Here is a 19,531-nt window from a genome sequence, read left to right as displayed (position 1 = left end):
CAATGCACACGTGCAGCTCTCTATATCAGATTCAGTATTGAGTTTTGGGCTTAGCTCAATATGTGAACTTATATATTTTTTATACCTGAGCCAGTTTGTTTTGCTAGAGGTCAATCTGGTTGGTGGTTTCACGTTTTCTGCGTATCGGCGGAGGTGAATTAGTACAGGCGAGTGATCAGATGAGAGATCCGGCAGACATTCAGCTTTAACCAAACTGCGGGAAATATTTTTCGTAACTGCGAAGTCGATCAGGTCTGGCAGCTTATTGAGGTCTGATGGCCAGTATGTAGGACTCCCGGGGGAAACATGGTCAAGTTTATTAGTGGCTTTTATTATCGTCTTATAAAGCTGTTTTCCTTTTGGGTTCACAAGTCGCGATCCCCAGTGAGTATGTTTAGCGTTGTAGTCGCCTGCTGCAATGAAGTGTGGCCCTAGTGCTTGGAAGAAATCCAGGAATTGAGCTTCTAATACTGTGAAACGGGGGGGGCAGTATACGGCCGCTAGTGTAAGGAGAGTGTTGTCATCCAGCTGAATGTTGATAGATGTGGCCTGAAGATGATTTTCCGCAAATTCTTTGTAAAAGTGGTGCTTCATACGGTTCCTTATGAGTATGGCGGTGCCACCGTGTGCTTTTCCGTCGGGATGATTTGTACCGTAGAAATGGTAGTCTCTTATTTGAAAATTGTATTTGCTTGTGAGATGAGTTTCCGAAAGAAGCATTACGTCGATATGCTTCTCATGTAGGAATTGAGCTAGCTCAAGTTTGCGCTGTGAGACGCCATTGGCGTTCCACGTAGCTATGCGTAAGGTAGCCATTATTTATTTGATTGTTGGGCTACAAGCATTTGTATCAAAAGGTTTTGATTACGCATCATGTCTTGAATGGTGGTCTTCATAAATGTCATAAATTCCATCATGCTCTGTTGTAAGGCTTGCATCATAGCTTCAGTTTTTGTTTCCTGCTGCGCAGCTGGGTGATAGTTTTGTTGTGTGTCTAATTTTGTGTGCACTTCATGTGGAGTTCGGGAGTTTTGGGTTGGAGGCGTCATACCTGATTTTAAAACGTTAGCAAATGTTGTCTTGTTAGTGTTGAATGTAGGCCAGGGAGCGAAACTAGCTGCTTTCGAGAAAATTACTTCAGGATTTGTCTCTGATGGTATCAGGGTAGCTGATCCTTGGTGTGCCCGCGCCGTGTTCATTCTTTTGTGAAGACGGATTTTCAGCTCTTTGTAGATTGGACAGCCTCTGTAGTTTGCTGTGTGATTGCCCCCGCAGTTATTACATTTTTTCTCGCATGCATTTTCTTTGTTAATTTGACACTGTTTGGAGTCGTGGAGATCTCCACAGACTACGCACACCGGGCGAAGTGTACAATATGACCTCGTGTGGCCATACTCTTGGCAGTTTGTACATTGTACAGGAGCGTTGCGTTTGTGCGGCTCTTCTACCGTGATCCTACGGTGCAAAAGGAGCTGGAGTTTGTAAATTGGGTGAACCTCGTTTTTTCTAGGAGGCTTGTTTTCTGGTTCAAGCTCAATCTTGAAGAGTGGTTGGGGCTGCCTGTTTCTGTTTTTGATATTGAACACGTTTTTGGCGTAAAATCCCTTTTCCTTTAGCGCCTCAGTTATCTCTTCGGGCGTAACATCAGACTCAATGCCCTTCAGGACTACTTGCAGGCCCTTGCTGCTTTTAAGCTGGTAGGTGTAGAAGCCTATTTTTTGTGCGGTAAAATAGTTTGTGACTTTTCTGTAGTCGTCCTCCGTTTTCGTCTGAAGTTTGATTTCGTTGATAGTACCTCTTACGAGGGGAGTTATATGAAAGCTATCTTTCCCAATAAGGCCAATCAAAGTATTTACAAGACGGCTTGTGCTCTTCTCGCGGATGTATATTGGCGGAGGCTTTGTTTTCTTCGGTTCGATATCAACGGATCCCAGCGGCACGTCCTCAGCGGTATCTACCAGCAAGGCAAATCTGTTGGTATTTGCAGGGGCTACATTTTTGATCAAGGTAGAGTTATCGCGTGTATTTTTCGGCTTGTTTCCCAAATCTGAATTTTCCGGGCTGAGCTTTCGCTTTATTGTAATGTAGCGGTCCATTCCAGTCTGCCAGGTCGACCCAGCTTTTTTGTTTACGTTTTCGTTTTGTTTTGCTGGCAGTGCAGCAGTACCGTTTATTGCTAGCGGTTTTGCTTTCGCTGACTTAGTCAGACCGTGAGCGGGTGCAGCCGATGACGAGGCAGAGCGGGCTGCCGGTCCCTCTCCAGCTGTTGTTGTTGGAGGTAGCGGGGCTTCTGTCGGAGCCAATAGAGCGGGAGAGCAGGAGCGCGCTCTTTCTTGATTTGTTGGTAGAAGAAGGTTTCCTGGGCTATGGGTTATTGACCGCTCGATGTCTGCGTTTGGGATTGTCGGTGAGACGTAGGAGAAGTACGCGTTGTTGCGCTGAATTGAGAGTCGGCGTTCGTCATGCTCGCGCTGACGCTGGGCGCGAGTGTCATTCTGACTCATAGTTTTATTATTTAAGATAACAATTCACTATGTATTTAAGCGATCTTGCATCGCATAGAGCGTCTCTTTCGCTTTCAGATTTTTTATTTAGTTTATTTTATTTGGCGTTCACTTCACTCAAAACAACCGATTTTGTGCGGAGCACGATAAAAACGTCTTCACACGTCGGCGATTATCTTTTAATCCATTTTTTTAAATTTGCATAACAGCGGTTTTGTTAGACAAACATTTACTCCGAAATAGAGTTACTTTTACGCAGCGGCTATCAATTTGCAAACAGTATTTTTTGAAATGGGGATTAGTAGGGAAACTTTTCGATTAATTAAGCACGAGCTTTAAATGGTCGAACTTTAAGTAAAACTTTTCCCGAGTGTGTCTGGTGGCGGTGTATGTTTACCCTTTGCCGCTGTTACCGCAAGGGCAAAAGGACAAAAAGGGATACGCCAGGAGCAGTTTGGGAACATATCAGCGAGCAGGAAGTTGGGATGGGAATAAGGCTGGAAGAGGCGGAGGAACAGCAGGCATGGCGCGTGTATTTCCGCTTCCTTTGCCGCAAATTGATGCAACCCTTTACTCCTCTCTTGCAGATACGGCCGTTGGGTGACACGACGCGTGGCTGTCATCACCATCGCCGCCATTTGGCTGCTGGCCGCGTTCGTCTCCTTTGTGCCCATCTCGTTGGGCATCCATCGGCCCGACCAGCCGCTGATTTTCGAGGACAATGGCAAAAAGTATCCAACATGCGCTCTGGACCTCACGCCCACCTACGCCGTCGTGTCCAGCTGTATCAGTTTCTACTTCCCCTGCGTGGTCATGATTGGCATCTACTGTCGGTAAGTCAAAAAGGCACAATAACCCCCTGAAATGGCCGATTCCGCTGGCCAGATTGCGGCAAAAGTTGTCCGTTTCGCGTGCATAAAACATGAAATACATAAAGTAAGATATTTCCAGACGCCTTCAGCTGCAATTATGTAGATACAAATAGCCCAGGGCTGTCGCAGAACAACACAGAAACTTCCGCAGGCAAACAAAAGTTTTGCCAAAATCTCTCTCCAAATGAAAACAAAGCGAGAACTCAAATATTTTTATGAGCTCAAAAAAAAAAAGTTTGGGGCATGAATGCATGCCTTCTTATTCCAAACCAAGTTTATATACTCTTTTCAAAGGACACATGAAAATACAACATCCTTTTCTACACATTTTGTAAGCATGAACAATTTCTATAAACAACTTCAGAATCAAAAACGAATAACTACTGGTTAGCTCTTAGATTTCTGAGACCATTTCGTTAAGGTCTAAAAATAATATTAGTGAATATTATTATTATTTTGGTAGTACAATTCTTATATAAACGTAGACGACTATTTGTTTTAGAACCTGATATTACGTTGAATACCCTCTGCGAGGGCAAATAAAAACGGCTAGCAAAGCAAAAAGGAAGTCGTGGCAGAAGTAGTAAAAAGTAAATAATAAAATGTTGTAAAAACTGACGAAGTTTGCTGCTATCGCACTGCTGAATATATCAGAAAAATGCCGCAAGGACCTGCGCCCCTGATGGCCTCCAGGCACGAGAAAGAACTGGGGAGGCGGAAACTGATTGTGGGCAAGGGGTTTTGGGTTGAACAAATAAGCGCACGCATTAGTGTCCGTCTAAGTAATCCCCAGGAGCTGGCAAAAGACTGGGGCGTGTGCGAAAGGACTAAGCAAGGACACACTCACACCACATCAACGGTATAGCGATAGCTGCTCATCAACGTTTCGGCCAGCGGCACGTTGCCATTTTAGCTTAACGAGATTTGCAGCCATTGGCCAGGACCTTGTCACCCGCATCCCAAATCCCTGTATACGCTCATCAAATGGATCCCCTGTTGGTTGGCATTGGAATTTTCTATCAAATTTCGGTTAAATTGCAGAATAAATATACTTTTATCGTCATAATTTGTGCCTGACATGGCCTGCTCTTGTCCTGTTATCCTTTTTATGCGACCAACGAGTAAACACTCATAGGAACAGGCACATATGCTTGTTTATTTGTGTATGCGGCATATGAGGAGAAAGTGGAGTGGGCGCGAAACAGCTTAGAGAGCGACTCAAGTGGAAGATTGGATATGATAGTCAGACATTGCGTATACGCAATGTGTTTCCTTTGGTTATTGATGTGGACAGAGCCATTGTTGTCGGCATCCATTTAATTGACATGCCAAGCGGCCCAAGTGAATAATTATCATATCAATTACCAGCAGTAACCAGTAACTACATAGTCCGTAACCAGTGGCAAAATAAGCAGAATTCGTGTCGAGGCAACAGCCGAGTCATTCATTAGGTGATAAAAATTTGATATCATGCTTTCGCAAGAAACATCAATAAACATTAAAGTGTAATGTTATGCTGTCATTACGAAACTTTTCGATGACACTGATTTTACATTTCCATTTGTTCAAATTGACTTGGCATCTTTCATTGTTTCTTAGCCAAATGATTTAATTTAATTGTCTATTGGCTTGAATATATTAGGTGAATAGAGCTATTGTAAGTACTAGTAATGATTTTGTATAACTTTTAAATCCCCGATTTACCAGGCTATACTGCTATGCCCAGAAGCACGTGAAGTCCATCAAGGCGGTAACTCGACCAGGTGAGGTGGCCGAGAAGCAGCGGTACAAGAGCATCCGGCGCCCGAAGAACCAGCCCAAGAAGTTCAAGGTGCGCAATCTGCACACCCACAGTTCGCCGTATCACGTATCCGACCACAAGGCGGCCGTCACGGTGGGCGTGATCATGGGCGTTTTTCTCATCTGCTGGGTGCCCTTCTTCTGCGTCAACATCACGGCCGCCTTCTGCAAGACCTGCATCGGCGGACAGACCTTCAAGATCCTCACCTGGCTGGGCTACTCGAACTCGGCCTTCAATCCGATCATCTATTCGATCTTCAACAAGGAGTTTCGCGACGCCTTCAAGCGCATCCTGACCATGCGCAATCCGTGGTGTTGTGCCCAGGATGTGGGCAACATTCATCCGCGGAACAGCGATCGCTTCATCACGGACTATGCCGCCAAGAATGTGGTGGTGATGAACTCGGGCCGCTCGAGCGCCGAACTGGAGCAGGTGTCTGCGATTTGACCAAAATGCTGTCTGAATCTCACTGGCGGTGGAGCCACATGGCTGCCCTGCGGATGCGGCGGTCTGCGCGTGGACGACGATGACGATGGAGCGCTGACCACGCGATATGTTCCATGAGATTCGGTCACGGCGGCCACCGCCACCATTGTGGAGACCGTGGAGGCCGCGCAGATGGAGACGGAGCTGCTGTAGGCCGGCAAATGGGTTCCTAAAACCAACTCGATGTCTCACAGTTTAAACCGTAAGCAATCCCAGCCCTCTACCCTACTGATCCAGTGGATATGGAAACCTGTAAGTATTATCAGCGCGTCCCCGAGACTAAGCAATCAACTATGCGTATACTTAATCGCACTAGTATCTAGATGTAAGTCCCACTAGCAAAAAGAATACAAATCGGAAAAACAAAATCGAAAACCAAACCGAAACGTGATTAGGTCTAAGATCTTCAACCCGGCACCTAAGAGAGCTTCTAGTTAAGTTTCTGTTTGGATATTCATGGCGGTTTGTCTCCATGCAAATGCGATTATTATGGAGTGACACATGTCACTTGCCACATTTCTCACTCACTCACTCACCCATACAAACAAACAAGCAAACACACACACGCACACAACAACAAAACACTCAGATACATGGGAAAAAAAAGAAAGAAAACGCTGCATACATCGCGGCGCCCTCATATTCGAACAGCTCTACATTTGATTTATTGATGAGAATTTATGGCCATTGAACGAACAGGGCTGCCAGCTGCACTCGTAAATCATGCAAAATGATTATTGTTGTTATTATTATTACGGGCAGAGAGCAAAAGCTGTAAAATGCCCGGCCCTTCGCCCCAATGTACTATAAATGTTATGTTTAGTTCGAGTGCCACGATGATAGCACGTTTTTACGACCAAACTTTGCAGACTGATTTGAATTTATGCGTTGAAATCTGTTCCACAATGTTAATTAAGCCAACTGTGATTGACACCGGCAAACAAAAACATTCGAGACGTTAACCCGAGAAGCCTTTTTGGCTACCGCAACCTGATCCTCCGATTACCGGATGATTTAATGAGCGGCACCTGCGAAAACACAGCTATCAGTCGGCGGAATAATGAACATGTTGCCCCTGGCCCAATTTCGTTTCCCCAGCCGGCAAGTATCTTGTCTTCTGGCCCAGATTCGGGAAAACAAATGTAAACAGTTTGCTCTTCACGCCACAATGAAAAATTATGCCAGCACAGGGGAAAAATTGTGTGATTTATAACGTTTGGGCAAGGAAATAAATCAATCAATTACCAGGAAACGAACTTACTGCTTTATGACCGAAGGATAATTAAAAAGTATTTTAAAGAAATTTGTAATATTAATTTTGGTAATTAATTTCTTAAAATGCTTGGCCTTTATTTATTCTACTTAGAATTGTTAGCATATTGATACTTTTTTTTAGCAGAATAGATAGATAAAATATAACCCAGGAGATTTAAGAAATTTTGAAGTGTGTGTTCTAAGTTAAAATTTAAAAGTAATTCTGTCGGTGTAATTCTGTTTCTTAGTTACTCTTACCCCTTTTGCCACTCGAGTTTCAATTCTGGTTATTTGCGGATGCCGCAACTCTTGCCAGTGCCATTCCCTTCCGTTTTTGTTATTAATACAAAGTACTTATGCTGCCTGCTCGCCCGGTTTTTCCCCTCGGATTCAAGGCAATCCGCTTACAACTTTTCCAGTCTTTGTTTATTCGATTCCCTTTCGCGCGCTTTCCTTTTCGTGTTTATTTTGGCAGTTTATTAAAACTTTGGTGCTGCTTTCGTCATTTTAATTACAATACACCGAACAAAAGCGAAGCGGCATTTGTTATCGAAAGCCACGCCCCTCTTGGACCGCCCACTGACTCGAAAAGTCGTCATTGCCACAACTGGCACGCAATCAATTCAACTTCAACTCCATCAACGATTTCGCACGTGTCGCAGGCTCGCAGTTGAGTAAAGGCTTGAAATTCGGTCTCTGAGTGCTTTATGGCACACACAAAATGGCCATGCCCCGAAGCCCCTTCATCTACGCCCACGAAGCTTACGGAATGGAGGGCCTGACCCACTTCCCACATTCCATTTGGGTTTATTTGGGGCGCAACCATTGACTTTGACTTTGGAATTTGTCGTGGCCTAAAACCCTCCGAAAAAATGGCATGATAAATGTGCGTGGCGCGGCCAAAAGCCTTAACCCATTACGTTTTAAATTTGCCTATATTCCATATTGATTGAATACATTTTCAATGCCTGAGCAGAAGAAAGCAACGTCTTAAAGGGATTCGATGAAAAGGATATTGCACTTGGTCTGGGGGTAGTTAATCTTTAAAAACACTTATTTTTGTCAGCTCAAGTTCTTCAGCGACTTTAGGCATACGCCTATGGGTTAAGACTGTGGCCATAACTCTTTCGATACGGCTTTGCATAATTAAGATAATGCCCGGAAGCTTTGCCTTTCGTTGAGGAACTTCCTGCTTGTGCCACTTTGTTGCTTCACTCACTTTATTCCACTTTCCCTCGCATTCTTTCACTCTTTCTCTCATCTTTTACTCGCTGGAAGCAATTTAGTGATTGTGACTGCGTTTGAATCCTTTTGTCCCCTGTCATTGAAATCCTGTTTCAAAGGCCATGACTTTTTTAGGGTTTCGGTTTTCGCGAGCTTTAATTGAAACATTTGACATCCTAAAGCTCCGCTTTCCCCCTAGTTTCTCCTCCGTTTTTCCAGCCTCTGGCTGTCTGCTTCTAATTGTATTAGCCAGATTCATGTTAGGAGCCTACGTGACCAGCATGAAGAAGTGGTATTCTCTGCGTCGTCATTCTTGGAAAAGAGAAACCCTGCCAGCCAAGCTGAACATGTCCTTTCATTAGCATAATCGCTTAAAAAAAAAAAACTCTGCACTAGTTGCAGAAAACTCTATTTGCTTGAAAGTCTCGACTGCGTTTGTTGTTCATTTGCTGCTGCTTAAACAAATAGATTTCTCGTAATTGCTTTCGCAATTCAACAAAAACGAGGAAAAACCGCACGTACGGAGAAAATACAAATTTCTGTCAATAACAGCAACAAACAATTAAATTTTTTACGCAAACAATCCCAATGAAAAGATTACTGTAATGATGGCGTTGAATTTAAAAATAACACAATATGCATAATGAATATATATGGCCACAATCGAATGTTTAAGTTAAGCATTTCAATTATAATAGGGAAAATTCTTTGACTTTTAGCTAGATTACCAAATTAAATGGCCACAAATGTCAGTTTACTCTGTTTTCCTCCCTCTTGCAAGATTACCAACCCTCTTCAATATTTTAAGTCGACTGTCTGCCCTTGGAAAATCATTGCTGGCTGCAATCCTTCGGGCTAATCCAATGTATACATAATGTATGTCATACATATATATTCAATTGGCAATCCTTTAAGCCCCGCTTTAAAATCTGTTTGTAAATCTGTTTGGGATTCCCCGAGTGTTTAACTTGATTCTAAAGCCGAAAAAGTCAAACGATGAATGTCAACATTTCGCATAAATTGCATGTCGATTGCCAAAGTGAACCCGAAATGGTCGCTTGCCATTAGGGAAAGGGCCATTGATGTTGACTGGTTTAGGCCCGCTCACTCCCTGATTGATTGATTGATTGATGGATGGATGGATGGATGGATGGATGGATGGCTGAATAGCTGGATAGACGGCTAAAACGAATTTTGCCGCTTCGCTGGCATCGTTTCTCATCTTTTTTGTGTGTGTTGGTTTTACATTGCCACGCCCTCTAAGCACTGCTAACTATCAACAGTTGGCCGCCAAAAGTTTTCGCAGCTACCTTGTCCTTCTCGCTCGGCTTAACTTTAGCTATATTTTGGCATTTTTATAACTTTTACGCCTGCCAGTGTTTATTTTGCTTTACGACTTTCCACAAATTCCCGCAGTCTCAGCTTACACACTGTCTTCCTTCTGTATTTCCTTCCTGTTCCTTCTGCCCACCCAGCCATTCCAATCTAAATCTTTTCCTGGCGCGTGTCATTTTGTAGCCTACTTTCTGGCTGAGCTCGCATTCCAACGCCGCATTGTGTATACGCAACGTATGCCCGCGAAAACGTTTTATGGCCGACATAGCCTGGCGTGCTAATTTATACGTTAGAACCGGATGGGCCCTCATTTAATACCACCAGCGGCCCCAGTCACGCCCCAATGGATCATAAAAACACAATTTTAATCACAATTTTTCTTGGCGCTTACTCCCTGGGATTTTCGTCTAGGCAAATTAGCAAAGACATTTCGATAAATGCAAGAAAAGCGTGCATAAAAGTTTGAGTTTTATTATCCAAACTCTGCATATTTCAGGAAACTTGCTTTAATGTACATATAAATATAGAAACTAACAAATAATAATAACAAAATTAAGCCAGCTAATACGGTTAATAACATTTTCCTTTCATATGTGGGTGAACTTGACATTTAACGTATATTGTACAGCGGACAACGCTGCGTATACGCAATCTTTGACATTTGGCAACTTAAAGTGCTTTAAGCTGCCACTAAGTCGTTGGCCAGCAACTTTCATTTGATTTTCAGCTTCTTGCCGCAGCCCGTAGAAAGTTTTTCCCCCTTCGAGCGTCTTTTTGTCGTTGTGGGTGGAAAAGAACGGGTGGGCGGTAAACTTTCGGGCACGGGAAAAGTTTGCCAAGCACTGCAACAATAACAAATGCAGGCAAAGTTTAGATAGATTTCCAACCCTTCGCGACTGCACCTGCCTCTTACAGCACGCAATTAAAATTATGTGCCCCAAATGCAAAAGAGTTGGCTGCCACAGCCTCGAAATCATTTCGTAATGCACTAGGATCCAGGCTTAATGCCAGTTGGTAATTTAATCGGAAGGCGAATTCAATTTAAGGCAAAAGTTTCTGAATAAATAAAATGATGGCTGTCGGGGAGTATCGAGTGAACTGGGACCATTTTCCAATCGCCACTTACAATGACAGTTATTTAATCCTCTCCGGGACGTGGCTGCCGCTGCTTATCCTTATCCCTTTTTGAATGATTCCTGCCGACAAGTATCAAGCGATTTAAGCTGCACTCAATCGATTTTATAACCCGGCCCTCACATGCGATGCATTTTAATTAAGAAGGAAGCCCCAGAGTCCTCCGGAGGCGGACCATTACATCCTCCAGCCTACACCTTTTTATCAAGGTCCTGTCGCCTTGACATGCCACGCCTCGATGTCCTTCAGCCTCTTTCTCAGCCTCCTCAGCCTCGCAGCTCCTTCTGCAGCTTGCAATTTTAAACCCAAATTGAATTACTTCTCCATAGCCGGCATCGTTGGCGGTCTGTTGGGTGGGCCGTCTCCTTGATTTTCCCCGGGGGAAAGGACTGCCTGACAACCCGCATATTTGATGAGGCTTTAAGAATGTCGCCGTTTCAGCCGGCAAGGAACAGGTAAAATAGAAGGCAGGAATGTTGAGCCGACGGTGTTAATTGGTCTGGGGAACTCTAGGCTTTTCAGGCTCGTCTAAATTGTGCTAGGTGGTCAAAGTAAATAGTAGTGGTACTTAGATAAATTCCTAAAAATCCTGCCTTCTTTAAATATACTTTTCTAACAGAGAAAACAACTAACAATTCAATAAGAACCAAATTTTCTTTAAATAGTTCCAGTCTGAAATGTATTTGTTAGCTCTAAAACAACGTTAAATAGAAATAAGTTAATAAATTTTTAATATAATATATTAATATGATATTTTTAATAGGTAATATCATTGACATAAGTTAATGGCTATGCCATACATTTTATGTATTTATTTAATGTGTCACATAAACTAAATCGTGTAATTATGATTCTGATTTATGAAATCTGCTAATTTGCCTTCAACTGAGAAAAGTTCAAGAGGCATAACTTTTTAATTCGAGCATATTATTCCGCAAAGAGCAATTAGGCTAGCATTCCGGATAATTGATTTTATTCAGCCATAGAAATACAGCCGACCACAAGTGAGAAAATCTAATAAAATGTTTTGAGTGGAAAAATTTAATATAAATGTGAATTCTATTTAATTACTTCAAAACGAGGTGTTCAAGTGACGCTGAATTTCACAAATAATTCATTGGTCTTTTGAAACCTTACCCACAGCACCCAACCCTCGTTTTTTTTTTGGCATTTAATTAATTGACAAATATTTGGACAAAGGCAGCAACTGGCTGGACCAAGGCTGGCCGCAAATTGAACAATAACACAACGAGCACTTCAAACGAAATTTATTTGATAAAATATTATTTCTTCTCCCACCTCGGTAGCTTGATTTTCCAATTAAAGCATCAATTCGGAATGGGCTGAAACTAAAAAATCGGGTCAAAATCAAACCAAGCCAAAAGCAAACCAGACCAAAAGCAAACGAGACCGCGCCTTACCGAAACGAACCCAAGCTCTGTCCATCGGTTAACCGTGTTCTGTGCTCCTGACAGCTGCCGGCCGAGGGGCCAGGATCAGGGAAAGTGTCCTGGTGGAGCTGCGAGGCAACAATGCAGGCGTGAACATAAATTTCAAGCTCCACTGAGCCACCCAGAGCCCTTCAGTTCAGAATTCCACCCCTCTTTGGTCAGGGCTAAAAGTGCCAAAGTTTATTATTAAATTATGTTGGCAAATAAAACTGTTGAACGTAAAATCAATTTTGGAACTTCTCTCTGCTCCTGACAATGCCCACTGAGAAGTGTCCTTTGTTTCTGGGCCAAGTCCTCTCTCTTCCTTCTCTTTTTTTGGCATCCTGTGACCGACTGAACCCAACTAATCAAATTAGGCTTAATTTCTAAAAAAAAAAAATAAATCAACTTGCCCAAAAAACAATTCTTCATCCCGGGGGAACCCTTTTCGATGCTGGTAATCGAATATGCCCCACTCATCAAAATCGCTAATGGCTCTTCAACTCGCTGGTCGAGACCGCAAATAGCCATTGGATGCCCGAAAATCGATTCTCGATATATGGCGTGTTATATATAGAGAGACCTCTCCACATGCGAATGGATTTTTCGAGGACCTGAAATAGCGCAAGTTCCGTTTAGCAGCTGAAAACTGAAATACTCATATTGAATAGGCAAATTCCCAGGTCAGGGAGGCTAGCAAGGAGACAAGGAGCAAAAGAGATGGGCAATGGAGAGCGAAAGAGAGAGGCTGACAGCTTTCTTTATAGAATTACTTCTGGCGCAATAACTTTTCCAACTGAACGAGCCGTTGATGGAGCACACTCGCTCTCTGCGACCGCTTTTCCACCGGGCTTTTCCTCCCGCTTTTCATCCTCTTTCCATGCCATTCCATTCATTGATTTGCCTTTTGCCATGGCCAACTAGTGCAGGACACGGACATGCGACGTGGCCCAGAGAGCGAAGCAGACATGGGCCATTTCCTCTTGGCTCAATCCCCTTAACACTCCAGCGGCCGAGCGTCCACAAATGAGCCCGGTATAAAAATAGTTTGCGGTGAACTCCATTCTGTGCCTGGTTGGCCCGTTCGTAAACACTTAATATTATTTATTAAACTGTGTGTTCCTCCCAATTTGCCTAAATCTCAATTTTTAATTTCCTTTCACATTTCCCTTGACCCTTCGGCAGTCCAGTGTCCGTAAATAATAGGCTGACAATATGGGCTTGTGGGAAAATTAACTTTTAGCCTGGTCAGCTTTATTAAATTGAAGACAACAGCCACTATAAACCATGTTTGTGAGTTTGCGTTAAAGAACGGCAACAGTTTCAATACTTTGTTGCTTGTTAAGCTCGATAAATAGAATCCAATCGCAAAAAGCCGTTTAGTTTCGCTTTATTTTACCTTTAATCCTATATTTGCCAAACAAATTAGTTCACCAATCCTCGATGCTCTGTTTTAATTAGTTGGCTTTATGCAATAGTTCTATGCAAATAAAAATGAACTCTGCATCCGTTAAAATTTCAGTATTTTCAATTTGGCAATAAAGCATTTGCACCAACGATGTAAAACTGTTTGCAAACGGTTTGTTAAATGGTAAACTGTGCATGTTACCTATGCAAACATGTATATATTATTTAAAACCTATAAATGCATTTACATAAACATTTATGGACATTTAAATATTTGTTCGAAAATATGCACAACATCTATGAAATCGCAATCGACAGGAAGTTGAGCAATGCTTCCCCAAAAATGAGCACTCATAATATGAATTATATGAATTATAAATAATTTTTTTTTTAGAATTTTAATTAGACATTGCAAATAATATTTAAAGTAAAATAACCCCAATAAATTTTTCATTTTATAGAAACAATTATTTTCGAATGAATTTTGCCTTTTAATACACGTAGATTTTCATTAGTGGTCGTTTATTATTTCGAGTTATTTTAAAATATTTTGATATTCTAAGGAACCAAAGAATTTTCCTCTAAACCTTATTCTCGATTTCATTATGACAGTTCTATTTCGTATTTTAATATTGGTGCCATCTTCAAAGAGTTTTTCCATAAGAATACCAAGGTGTTAAAAGTAAGTCACCTGATCTGGACAATAATTCCTGTTGCTGTTGTCCTTGCTGCTTCCTTTGCTGCTCGATGCGGGTATTTCAGCTGCTCCTTTTCCCATTGTTGCTAAGTGGCCATGCGGCTAACCAATCACTCGAGTATCCTGTTCCCGGAACTCTTTGCTCCTGGTTCCTTGGAAAATAGAGTGAGGATAAGACAACGGCCAAACAAATGGCGGCAGGTCCGCATCTGGCTGATGGCCTCCTCCTCAATTGGCCCAGATCCTTGCACGATGATGTCGATGCCGGCGGGCCACTCAGCAATGATTAATTACACTTAATTGTAATTTATGCGCCACTCGAGCAGCAGCTCTCATTCTTCTCCATTAGTCGAAGGAGGATTCAGTGTCGGGGAATCCACTTTATTGAAATCTAGGCCTTTGGGCTCCCGCTCCTATCCTGTCTACTGTCCCCATCTGTCTCCAGCTGCCGGCAAATGTCCCTTTTGTTTCGCTAATTGGCCATTAAGCTGCCAAGATTTTTAAAGCGTTTAACGTTGACTCTCGTTTTCGTTTTCATTAGCCCGGGCTTAGGCGCAAAGTCCGCTTGACTTTTGTACCGCGGACGAAGGCCTCCTGCTGCTGGTCAGCAGAGTGGCCATCAGTCCACAGCTCCATCCAACAATTCTCCAATAAATCAAGCCGTTTCCTTGACTTTTCTTGTGGCTGTTTGCCACCGAAAGCATCGCTCATTAATCAGTACGACCTCGGTCAATGGGTAATGTTCATTTGATGGCTGCTTGTTGCAGCTCAAATATATCGGAGTTCATTTATTTTTCGTGATGATGCGGACAAAACAATTTGTTTTTCTCTAGCCGAGGTAGAAGGTTTCTGGCAAAGAAAATACATTGGAACCTGGTAAAGGTATGTTATGTGCGCGAACTTGTAAATGTAATTCATATAAAATAAGTCAGGTGTTGCAACTTTTGACAGAAACTGTAACCAAAATAAGTCTTATACTTTTCAATTAAATACATAACTAATATATTTTAAATCAATTCAATTCTTGGACCCTTTGACAAGCAAATAAATCATCATCTTCTTTTCATGATAACGAATCATTAAATTGTTTACCGCCGAGCAAAAACTAAAATGAAACTTTTTGAACTCGGCCCCACACAATGTCTGTCCACGAATCAATAATCATTATCAAAAAGTTTTCTTTGCCAGCTTTCATCGAACCGTGTCCTTTTCAATTCTGTAGCCTAATTAGATCACATCGATGCAACTGTGAAGTGGCCGAAACTGCCAACGAAGTTCTCGGGAGTTTTTCGTGGAAATTCAGCACTCGTCTGTAATTTGAGCAGTTTTCCCGGGCATAAAAATTACGGGGCCCTGTGCTTTTTACGAGCTGCGTCAGCGGCGAACTGCTGACATAGATTTCGTTCAAATATTTCGCACTACTTTTCATTTTACGATGGCACGCAATGAAAAGTGAAAAGCTGAAAGCCTTTTCTTCCCGCCCTCTTTAGCGCTCGTCTTTTGTTTGCTTAATATTTGCGCCGCCCTGTTTTGCTGGCACTTTTTTTTTGGCGTTTTCCTCCTGATTCTGTTGTTGCAGCGAAAATAAAAGCGGAGCATTGCAAACAATGCTCCAGAGTGATTGCCGTGAAACATGCTGCGATTTTCGCCGACCGACACTCCCACCAGTTGGCAACCCGCCCATCCATCAGGCCATCCAACCATCCATCCGTATGTAGTTGCAGCCATTTTCAACACTTTTGTTTGCATGCTTAAATAAATTCTGGAAAAGTGGTAAAAAAATTCGCATGAATAAACTGCGAAAATCAAAGAAGGAAACGAATGTATTTGGTATTTAAGCAACCGCAGATGGACGCCATCGAAAGTTGTTTCGTAACAGCTTTTGTAAATTTAAATCAAATGTTTCGAGTGCTCACTTTACTGTAGCTCGGCGAGGCAATCGAAAATTGCAATAAGGATAAGTGTCCTGGCCAGGAGTGGCATCAACAAATTATCAAATCGACCTTTTTTGCCACACGTTGAACCCTTCACCTTCCACTTTGTCCTTTTTATCCTGGTCAGCAAAGTGAATTGCAGTCACTTGCTCCTCCGATTCCATTGCAACTGACAGCTGGCTTTGCAGCATTAAGTGCTGAAACTACTGAGTCTTGGGGAATTTGCCACTTCCGAGGAATCCAGCATTGACTGCTTACAACATCTCTATTTTCGGTGGGAATATAACTTTGCCTCTGGCACGACAAAGATACCACTGCCAAATGTCTAAAAATGCCTTGACTGTTCGAATATTAAATCTGAGCACTGGAGAAAAAGAGCAGTTTCAATTTAAAGGCTACGTATTGCACCGGTAGAAGCAATACATTAGTCTTAATTTATATTAATTGTAAATTATGTTAATTTATTTATAATAATGTTACTAATTTATATAAATTTTTATTGTGTTGTACTAAATATCATATTATCTTAAACACCACGCATGCTTATCCCATGATAATAATGGGTTTTCATTGGGGACCGACCTAAAAACTAACTAATTGGGGTAGAGTTTGCTTAAATAAAACTGTATTTATCATCCCAGAGTTATAAAGATTGCTATTTTTTTAGTGCCCAGAAGAGTGGCAGTGCTGATGCTGCGTCATAGTTTAATGGCCCCACAATTGGCACAGAAGTTGACACATTCTCTCAACTGAGCTGCACTGAGCCGCCCTGAGCTGCGTCGAGTTGGGGGTGGTTGTTTGGTTGGTCGGTTGGGGTAGGTCGGTCGGAAATAACGGGGAATTAGTGGCTATATCCCGTCCCTCAGGGAACGTCGGCTGAGCTGCATTTTCGCATCAAATGTCGGGCAAAACTGCAGTTTTATGACAAGTTGTGCCGTGTGGAAATCGTGGGAGGTTAGGCAAACTACCCGCAGTTGAACCATCCACGTTCTGTGGCGGTTTGAACCACAGTTTAGCGTCTCTCTCGAACATATCAGAAAAGTTCTGAATTATTAATTACTAAATGTCGAGGGCTATTTGCCCCGAACATCAACTACATATCACGAACACATACACAAAAACACAAACACATACTCAGCCATGGGAATTCTGTACCTTTACTTTACTCCTTTGTACCTTAAGGTGATTGCGTTGTGTAAACTGTACCCTAGAAAAGGAAAAGTTAGTGACTAAGGACGAGTAATCTCGAAATGAAATTATGTAAATAAATGGCAAATATATCTATACTGTAATACCACCTAAGCGACATGAAGTTTAAGCGGAAACGGAAATAGAAACTACCAAGTTTTTAGTCGTAAGCCAAATGGCAAAGTCATGTATCGACGTCACACTCTATGTAAGGCTCTTTTGTACCTCTTGCTCTCCCACTTTCGAATTTACTAAGGAACCCTTGAAAGCGCTAAGTGAAACTTAAACGTTTGTCTAGCTCTAAGTAAATTAAATTTAATTAAATATAATAAAACTAAAAATAAAGTACAGGCGCAATGCATGGATAGCAAAACGAAGTGGTCAAGGGATCATTAGCCACAATTCAACAATTATGCTGAAAGCATTTAATAGTCTAAACATGAGCCACATAATCCGCATAGAGGCAAATTAACGTGTAAATTATTGAATCTCAAACAGCATACATAAGTCAAGCAAATCCGTAGTGGAAAAATATAGTTCATTGTTGCTGTCTATTACGCCTAGAGAATGGATAAAAAAAAAAACTATGAAACTATGCATTAACACAATATCAGTACTAGTTAAATGTGTGTGCGTTTGTCATTGCATATGTAGTAGCCGAGAGTCGCCCTATTAAAGGTTTAGCTGTAATTGTATTTTTGTGTATATCTGTATATGTCTCTGTATATGCTTAGATTAATAATCCCACATCAACTCTGACCTTAAGTTCATATCCTACTTTCCCTGTTCTCCCAGCATAGTTTACCTATTCTGTATAAATTGAAAATCTCTCAACTAAGTTTACTCAAAAAGAAAACTACTAAAGCAAAGTGAGAAATACTTAAATAAATACTGAAGCATATTGATAAGCAGAAGCTTGTGTTTTTGGCTTTCACTTAATTGTATTTTCAGCAGGATTCAGAGCCCAGATTGCTTTCGATAGCAAAAAAGGCTTTTATCATTGACAGACTACAGAAACGTATTACGTTGAATTTGATTCAATTATTGCAGTGCCAGTGGTTTCGAAAAGGTAAGTGTTAGTTGTTTTCTTTTTTGTGAAAAGTATTTTTCCACAAATATATATCGGCACGTCACTGCCGATTGTTTCACTTTTTTGAAGCTGTGAGTGGGTGAATGGCTGGTTTGGGGTGGTGTAGTGTGAGAAAACGGCAATGGCCTTGCTGGCTTCGCATGTGCCTGGAATTTCGAGTTCATTAAAAATTTTGCAGGAATTCAATTCAATGCTGAGCACCGCAAACGAGTGTTTGTCTGGTGTTTTGTTCGCTGGCCTGAAATGCACTAAATGGAAAATAGAATAGAGGAATCATATCTTCACAGGAAATTAGGGTGGACATTTCGGTAGCGAGGGATTCTATGTCTAATAAATAACATAATACAATAATAACTAACCCACACCAGATATTTGAATGGTAAGCTTTTTGTGGACATTTGGTGCAAACAAATATGCTTTTAAAATCATTAAAATTCTATCGACACACTAGTCGTATTATGAGTAATATTTTATAAAGGTATGAATTTCATCATTCACAATAGTATCAAATTAAAGCAAAACCAACGGAAAGCTTTTACTTGATAAATGCCATTTTAAATAAACAGAACAGATTTCATATGGTTTTTCATTTTAAAAGAGGTCCACCTAAAAAACATCCAAGACTCACACACTTGCTCCTTTTTTGAGTGAAGTTTTAATTTCCGGTTTGAGGTTGCCAGCTGAAAGTCCGACGCCAAGAATTGCTCTCCTCGGATTCGCGGCTTTCTGATGATACTTTTCCACAATGTAGGTGTAATGTGCAATATTATGTTAGACAGTTGATGAAATTTAAAAAAAAAAAAAGTAAAAAGGTGTCTCCCAACAATGGATTTTTGATGAATAGCGATGCTAAGCAGCAAAATGAAGTTCAGAAATCGAATAAGTATTCAATTATTTACTTGACTGAGAGTTTCTTTGGGCTTAAGACTTCTTTACAATGGAAAGGGACCAAAAACACGCGAGGAAGTCAATATTGAAATTTTCCTTGAGCATAATGCGGGTTACAGCCATTTACATGAACGTATACATACATATACATATACATATATATATATATATATATATATATATGAATGATATTGAAGCATCTGGCTGAAGGCAAATAAAAAATAGATGAACTCACTTTCCCTTATGCACACACATGTGTGCCCCGAATTGCAGAACGAAGGAGAAGG

The 19,531-nt window shown here is 41.5% G+C and overlaps 1 protein-coding gene across 5 annotated transcripts in view, besides 1 other annotated feature; it reads left to right on the top strand.

The window, feature by feature from the left end:
• Positions 1-2,677: part of a mobile genetic element that runs on past the window's edge.
• Dop1R1 (Dopamine 1-like receptor 1) overlaps positions 1-18,165 on the top strand; it is a 49,432-nt gene extending 31,267 nt beyond the window's left edge. For 4 of the 5 annotated variants that reach the window (NM_001170136.2, NM_057659.4, NM_001275634.1 and 1 more), the window contains exons 5-6: positions 3,092-3,337; positions 5,084-6,261. In NM_001170136.2, coding sequence (NP_001163607.1) covers positions 3,092-3,337; positions 5,084-5,624 — 787 coding nt within the window. In that variant the 3' untranslated portion in view covers positions 5,625-6,261. Of the gene's footprint in view, positions 1-3,091; positions 3,338-5,083 lie in introns of all 5 variants that reach the window. The other variant, NM_001260163.1, reaches the window with a different exon arrangement.
• Positions 18,166-19,531: the final 1,366 nt, after the last annotated feature.

The sequence above is a fragment of the Drosophila melanogaster genome, chromosome 3R (assembly GCF_000001215.4).
Source record: "Drosophila melanogaster chromosome 3R".
NCBI lineage: Eukaryota > Metazoa > Arthropoda > Insecta > Diptera > Drosophilidae > Drosophila > Drosophila melanogaster.
This window is presented reverse-complemented; position numbering and strand designations above follow the sequence as displayed.